We start from the raw sequence: 8,165 nt of genomic DNA on the forward strand, positions 1-8,165 counted from the left end.
TGACATATTTTTGTGATTTTCAATCGATTCACTCATTAGAAATCACCTCTGTAACCATCATTGCACTCATCGGTCATTCCTCTTCAAAAACCCTAAAATTCAAACCTTTGATTGTTTATGAATTGATGTCCTAATTTTTAGAGTTTCCAATAAATAGGAAAATTTGTAACTCGAGCCAGTGAAGGCCCTAGTCCCGATTGAACCAGTTCAACCAGTTAAGGTGGGCCAGATTTTAAAACACTAATTTTAATTTCGTTATTATTATATCTCTTCGAAGAGTTTGTTATTTTATTAACCCAACAAAAAGTTTAATTTTAATTTCGTTATTATTATATCTCTTCGAAGAGTTTGTTATTTTATTAACCCAACAAAAAGTTCAAAAAAAAAAAAAAAAAAAAAATCTCATCTTGTGCCCATCCCGCCTTCATCTTCAATAAACACCATTCATCTCAGATAGATTGTCCCTTCATCCCTCTCCCTCTATCTCTCAATCCATAACAAAAGTAATGAATTTGCTCTCTTCTTTTCTAACTTCAAATTTTCTTATCTCTTTTCACCATTTCTAAAGCCAAAGCTCAAAACTTTTTCTCAAATGGAGGGTTCAATCTTCCCCAACAGGCCTCTTCATCCAAGCACTCCAATAAAAAAACCAATTCCACCAAACCCTCCTCTCAAATTCAGCTCTGCAACTCTCCCTCTCCCTCCCCCTTCACAATCTTCTCCTTCTTCTTTCCCCTTAGACTCTCTCCTTCAACAACTTCACCATCTCTCTTCCCCTCCCAACAACTCCAAACCCTTCAAGTCTCTCCACATTTCTGCTCAGAAAAGGCTTAAAAATGTGAACTTGAAGAACCCCACTTCAGTTTTGGCTCCAAAGTTTGAGGACAAGGAAGCTGAGGGTGTGAGTGAAGATGGGGGTCTTGATTTTTTGTCCAGAAAGGGTAATTTGTTGTTTAATTCAATTATGGAGTGCCCTTTGAATGGTTTGAGTGATTTGTTTGATTCTTGTAAGTTTGAGTTGCTCGAAGTTGATTTGGTTGGTATTTTGAAAGCATTAGACGTTTCAGGGAATTGGGAAAGAGCCCTTTTGTTGTTTGAGTGGGTTGTTAGGAATACTATTATTGAAAATGAGAAAGTAGATAAAGAGGCTGTTCAATTAATGGTTAGAATTCTTGGGCGAGAGTCACAACATTCAATTGCTTCAAAACTTTTCGATGCAATTTCGATTGAGGAGTATTCTTTGGATGTGAGGGCTTATACGAGTGTTCTTCACGCGTATTCTCGGATGGGGAAGTATGAGAGAGCAATAACTTTGTTTGAGAGATTGAAGGAGAGTGGATTGAGTCCTACATTGGTAACATATAATGTCATGCTTGATGTTTATGGGAAGATGGGGCGGTCGTGGCATAAGATTTTAGGTCTTTTGGATGAGATGAGAAGCACGGGACTTGAATTTGATGAATTTACTTGTAGTACTGTCATATCTGCTTGTGGGAGAGAGGGTTTGTTGAATGAAGCGAAAGAGTTCTTTGATGGACTGAAGTTGCAGGGATATGTACCGGGAACTGTAACTTATAATTCTTTACTACAAGTATTTGGGAAGGCAGGGATTTATTCTGAGGCCTTGAGTATTTTGAAAGAAATGGAGGATAATAATTGTCCCCCTGATTCTGTGACTTATAATGAGCTTGTGGCTGCTTATGTGAGGGCGGGATTCTGTGAGGAAGGGGCTGCTTTGATAGACACCATGGCCAGTAAAGGAGTAATGCCGAATGCTGTTACCTATACTACTGTAATAAATGCGTATGGAAGAGCAGGGAGAGTGAACGAGGCTTTAAGTCTGTTCGACCGGATGCAGGAGTCGGGTTGCGTTCCTAATGTGTGTACTTACAATACTGTTCTTGGGATGTTGGGGAAGAAATCAAGATTAGAGGAGATGGTGAAGATACTCTGTGAAATGAAATCCAGTGGATGTACGCCAAACCGTATTACATGGAATACTATGCTTGCTATGTGTGGTACTAAAGGTATGGACAAGTATGTGAATCTCGTCTTTCGAGAAATGAAGAGTTGTGGTTTTGAGCCTGATAGAGACACGTTCAACACTCTGATTAGTGCTTATGGTCGCTGTGGCTCGGGAATTGATTCTTCAAAAATGTTTGAGGAGATGATGAAGGCTGGCTTTACTCCATGTGTTACATCTTATAATGCACTTCTGAATGCTCTGGCTCGACGAGGGGACTGGAAAGCAGCGGAATCTGTCATTCTTGACATGAAAGCTAAGGGCTTTAAGCCTACTGAAACCTCGCACTCAACGATGATCCATTGTTATGCGAAGGGCGGGAATCTGAAGGGTATAGTAAATCTTGAGAAAGAAATTTACAATGGCCATATCTTTCCTAGCTGGATGCTTTTGAGATCCCTTGTTCTTGCAAACTTCAAGTGCAGATCACTAGAGGGTACGGAGAGGGCATATTTAGAACTGCAAAAGAATGGATACAAACCTGATTTGGTTATCTATAATTCGATGCTTTCGATTTTTGCCAAGAACAACCTGTATGACCGGGCCCATGAGATGCTGCTCTTGATCCGTGAAAGTGGACAGCAGCCTAATCTTTTCACCTACAATAACTTGATGGACATGTATGCCAGAGGGGGAGAGTCTCAGAAAACAGAAGAAGTCCTTAGAGGACTAATAAAGTCTGGTGGAAAGCCTGACCTTGTTTCTTATAACACTGTTATCAAAGGATTTTGCAGACAAGGGCAGATGCAGGAGGCTTTAAGAATTTTACATGAAATGACCACTGCAGGCATTCGACCGTGCATTTTTACTTACAATACCTTTATAGCAGGCTATGCTGGACAGGGAATGTTTACGGAGGTAGATGATGTGATTAGCTCTATGTTTCAGCATAATTGCAGACCCAACGAACTGACCTATAAGATTGCTGTGGATGGCTATTGTAAAGCAAGAAAATATAAGGAAGCCATGGACTTTGTATCGAAAATTAAGGAGATGGATAAGTCCTTTGATGAGGAATCAGCACGAAGACTTTCTTTTCGTGTTCGCGAGAATTTGGAATCATGATTTTCTGAAGTATTCTTATTGGGTTCTTTTTGTTTAATATATGAACTGTGACACAAGCCTTTAAACCAACTCACTGCCTCTCAGTTGAGGTAGCTGTAATTAAGAGCTAAAGAGAGTACTTTTTTGTAACATAAGGCATTTCAGGCATCCCGGAGAAGTAACTGAAGTGAGGCATATGTATATGCATCCTTACAGTGATCTTTTGATTCTCAAATTTCAGCATTGACACTCTTGGCTTATAAACCAGAAGAGCTCATGATGGGAGACAGAGTCACACAGAACGATGATCGTGCTTCGATATTGAGAGTAGTTTGTGGAAGACTTTGCACTCTTGGCTTGTTGTACCATGGAAGTCTTTCTGGCAACTTATATGCAGTACAAATGTTTGTGCCTCGATATTTCGTTCTGGGAATAATTTTGTTCCTTCAGCATTTATGCTGACATGACTACAGGATTCCAGAACACCATCAATGGGGGGCAGAATAAACTGTAAAAAGACCATAAGAAAGATCTTAATGGTGTACAGTTTTCTTTCATGCTTAATAGAAAAAGATGCTCAATTTGTTACTTCGTGTATGACATTATAAGTTTAGCATAAATGCTAATTTAGATGGTTGTATAATTTTATATAACATGTAACTGAGCTCCCCACTGTCTCATTGTCTGTAACCTTACGCCCATACACAAACTTGTAGTCAAGAAAAGTTGCCCCCTTTGGTATTTCATGTAATTAATTCAATCTGTTTTAGTTACTCCACTATTTTCAGGATACTTACTGCTGTTTGCCGTATGGATGACTTGTCGGTTTGTTGTGGGAGTGGGCTTACGTTCCCCTCTTATTTCTATGACGTTGTGTCATGTGTTCACTAGTTAATGCTGACGACAAGTAAACTTGACACATTGAAATAAGATATGAGCTAATAAGAATAATTAGAGTTAAAAGACTTTAAATATAATGGTTAAATTGTCAAAAAAATTTCCAAAATTAATTAAATATCTTAAATATTTATATAAAGTTATTAAAATAAGTTTGTTCATGGTTTAAAGAGGAAAACAACAACGTTGATTACTAATATTTCAATAAAATTAAGACTTAAAATCTTAAATAATACATTTTTAGATATTCATTCGTGCGCTTGTGTATAAGGGGTTTTGCTACAATATTTGTCTAATACATCAACGTGATTTTTGTAAACCTAGAACGGAAAACTTGTAAACTAAGAATGTAAAACTTGTAAGATACACTATTACATGTATATATTATAGCTAAAGCCGTGTATAAGGACTTGGTTCCAAAAACCTAAATACACTTGTTACTTGTCTTGTATACTCATTTCAATGACATCAATGAGACCGATCGCTTCCAATTTATTAAATAATGGAGACCATGCATCATCATGCCCAATCATTTGACGAGTTGTTTAGCCATAGGGGTTGAAACAACGAGTGAGCATAAAAGCAAGGCTAACACACGATTATGTTTTGCTGCGTCAAGGGTGGAAGCAAATTACAAGCTCACATGGGCTATAGCTCGAGTGAGAACTTTTGAAAAGAAAAAGAACTAAAAAAATTATTATTTTTAAAATTATTATTTTATTAAATGATATAACTTAATTTTATAAAAAGAATCTCTTAATCTTATTAAATAAAATTGATCCACCAACTCTTTAGACACTTTTTTATTTAAAAAAGAATAAATATCCAAATTACAATTAATAGAAAAACACATATTGGTAGATTCACTCAAACATCTTTTCCTTCTTTCATTTCTTAAAATTCATTTAAGTTAAAAATAATTTTATTTCATTCTTCCACAAGATTAAAATAAGTTTAATTTATCATGTAAGTCGTATCTTCACTTCTCTTAATTTTTTAAATAAAAAATATATTTTAAATAATAAAACTTATTATTAGCATGTTTTTATACAATTCCCATGTATCAATGACATGGATAATTTTTTTAGGTATATATATGTTATGCCTAAAAAATCATGGCTGACATAAGCTGATGTTAGCGAGCACCAATCAGAGTTCAAGAAGGTTTTGCGCCGTCTAAAGTTTGCCACGTCACTCAAGATAGGAAGAATATAGCTGTCAACAACCCAACCAATTCAAGTTTTGTCTGTGAATGAATTTGGTTCGCACACCTGTCAAAACCCCATTTAATTTAATGATATTTCCTAACTTATCAACCAATGAGGCGCTAGGAAGGATTTGCTCGACACCTACCCACTTGCAGATATGTAATCATTTACCTTGAGCTCAAGGGGTATAAATAGGTAGCTCCCCTCACAAAATCGAGATCAAACACTCTGAATTTAACAAAGAAAATAGCAAAGACACCCTACGGGATATCTTAATATTCTCTCAAAATACCAAGCACTTGTAACTCAGATCGCAGTTCACGATCTCTTGTACACTTGGCTTATCACCAAGAACACTCATATAAAAGAAAATAGTGGATGTTGGAATCGCTTTAAGCATCTGAACCACTGTAAAATTCTCATCATCTCATTTACTCTAAGTCTTTGCATGTTACTGTGATAACAGTACCCCCATAGTCAACTCTTATAGTCATTTCACGTGTAATTTCTAGGATATCTCTTAACACTTTGCACGTGCGAAGTTGTTAGTGTCAAAATCAAGCATCAACAATTTGGCACTAGAAGGAGGACTTTGATTCACATCAGCTCTCTGTCCAGTATTCTCAACTGACCAGTCAGTTTCACCTTCAAAGGTTAATCACAAAAACTCATGACTCGTGGTTTTGAAGTCGAGCACGTTGGCACCAATAATGAGGAGACTCCCCACAGTTAGGAAACTACTACTCCCGAAGTAGTCCACCTCCCCAGAATACTGCGAGGGACATCCCTTTGACTTTCTAGGCAGATCCTGCTTTGAACGACTACCTGGAGAAATTCAACATCACGCTCCAGACGATGAACCAGAGGTTGGATCGTTTGGATCAGGTTATGCCACCAAAGTCAGACAAGGTGGTACCACCTCTGAAAATGTCTGTAGGTCACTCTAAAACGTGGAAACGAGTGAAAGTTCATACCATAGACACTATAGTGCAAAAGAATAAGGGTAAGCAAATGGTCGAGCATGGGCCAAAAGGCTCAAAAGGGCAGACAAATACTGATCGTGAGCAAGGAAAAAAACCTGTGACTCAGCGACTTGGTAGTATGTCGCACCAAGAGCAGACCCATGGCACGTCGTAAGGGACGCACACGAGTGCCTGACAGGGAGATTCCTACCATCACTGGCATGATGGTTTAGACTATCATCACAAGGAAAGTAGCCACCGTCAACGAGTCGATTTTGACCACCACAAAGTAGGGAAAACTCCCTCAGCCACTCAATGCGTTCATAGGATCAGGCTAGCAAGTGTCAAGGCATGCCAAAGGCTCCGACCAAGGTAGAGAAAGCACCTACTTACAGTCTTTCATCAATCACAATCATAGGAAGCATACCTACATTGCATAAAGTAATCCGCAAAGGGCTCCATTTCCATAGATAGAAGATTTACAATGAGTTTTGGATTAGCTTCGAGCTTAACAGAATGAGCAAGGGCAAGTCGCTGAGGCGTCTCCCTTTTCTCCAGCAATTTTGACTGCTCCTTTCTCATTAAGATTTAGAATGCCCGATATGGGAGCATTCGATGAGAATTTTGATCATCAGGATCACCTTTATGAGTTTAACGACCTCATGGAGCTTCACCAAGTTTCAAACTTAGCGAAGTGTCGCTGCTTAGTAGTGACTTTGACTGCCCACGCTAAGCATTGGTTTAGATCGCTTCTACTAAAGTCTATCAACTCGTGGCAACAAATGAGCTCGTTGTTCTTGAGACACTTCCAGACTAATCAAAAGTTCTCGATATTACTCAACTATCTCAGTGACATACAACAAGAGAAGAATGAGTCTCTCCAGTCTTATATTGACAAGTTCCACACGGAATTGAATAAGGTGGATAATATACATGAAGATTCAGTTCAAACTCTGATTATAGCTGGAGTTCGCTCACAAACTGACTTGAGAAAGAAACTACAATCAGAGGATGACATTTCCCTTACTCGCTTCTACAACTTAACAGAAAAGTATCTACTGATAGAAAACTTAGTGGTAGCCTTAAATCGCCACGACCCCGGGCCTTTGACCAGACTCCCAATCGAAGGGATGAATTCCAAGGAGAGAGTAGTAGAAGAAATGATCATAAATGGGCTAATGATGATCAGAGAAAGGGAAACAAATATCAGTTTGAGCCTAAGAAATCTTACGCTCTTGTTCCTCGTAGCGATCGAGATTGCGATCACGACAATTGCACTCCACTCAATGTATCGGTTTCAGCTATTTTGGATAAATCAACATAAGCTAATATGCTCGGAAAACCAGAATCCATGAATAAACTCGCATCTAAAAGGAATGACAAGAAATATTGCCGTTACCATAGGGACAATGGGCATCATATCGATGAGTCGAGCTCTTAAGTTGGCAATTGAAGACCTTATCTAGAAGGACCACTTTAAAGAGTACGTTAATGGTCCAATTCTCATAAGGGAGAAGGATCAAGAAGATGGCGGAGAGAGGTGCAAAGGTCGCAAAGGACTCTACCTAGTAGGGACCATCTTTGGGGGACCTCATATAGCAATGAACTCTCGGAATGCACAAGAAAAATATGCCCGAGAAGCCCGATATGAGCCCTACAATTAAGGCTGCAAACGAACCAAACAGTTCGCGAACGTTCGTTGTTCGTTCGATTACTGTTCGATAATGTTCGCGAACAGTTTGATATTCGTTCGATAATATGTTCGATCGAGTTCGAACAGGGGTTGTTCGTTCGATTATGTTCGCGAACATTATACGTTTGACTAATCCATCTGTTCGCGAACAATCATTCGATTGTTCGTTCGTTTATGTTTGAAAAATATGTTATGCATTATTATAATAATTTTTTTTTCATTTTTATATTATGTTTGATTTAGTTTGGATGAATTTTTTTAATCAATAATAAAATATTATGGTACTTTTATTTTTCTTATATATATAATATGTTTGGATTTTTTTCAAAATGTCATCA

General features: G+C 38.0%; 1 protein-coding gene across 1 annotated transcript; it reads left to right on the plus strand.

Moving 5' to 3' along the window:
* Nucleotides 1-412: 412 nt before the first annotated feature.
* Nucleotides 413-3,127, plus strand: LOC116123492 (pentatricopeptide repeat-containing protein At2g18940, chloroplastic-like). The gene has a single exon (XM_031409258.1). It carries the CDS (start codon nt 593-595, stop codon nt 3,086-3,088), a length of 2,496 nt encoding a protein of 831 aa, XP_031265118.1. The 5' UTR covers nt 413-592; the 3' UTR covers nt 3,089-3,127.
* The last annotated feature ends 5,038 nt before the right edge of the window (nt 3,128-8,165 follow it).

This window comes from Pistacia vera, unplaced genomic scaffold (genome assembly GCF_008641045.1).
Source record: "Pistacia vera cultivar Batoury unplaced genomic scaffold, PisVer_v2 Contig1424, whole genome shotgun sequence".
Lineage (NCBI taxonomy): Eukaryota > Viridiplantae > Streptophyta > Magnoliopsida > Sapindales > Anacardiaceae > Pistacia > Pistacia vera.

Coding starts and splice junctions, on each gene's coding strand:
- LOC116123492 (XM_031409258.1), top strand. CDS start 593: ATGGAGGGTTCAATCTTCCCCAACAGGCCTCTTCATCCAAGCACTCCA.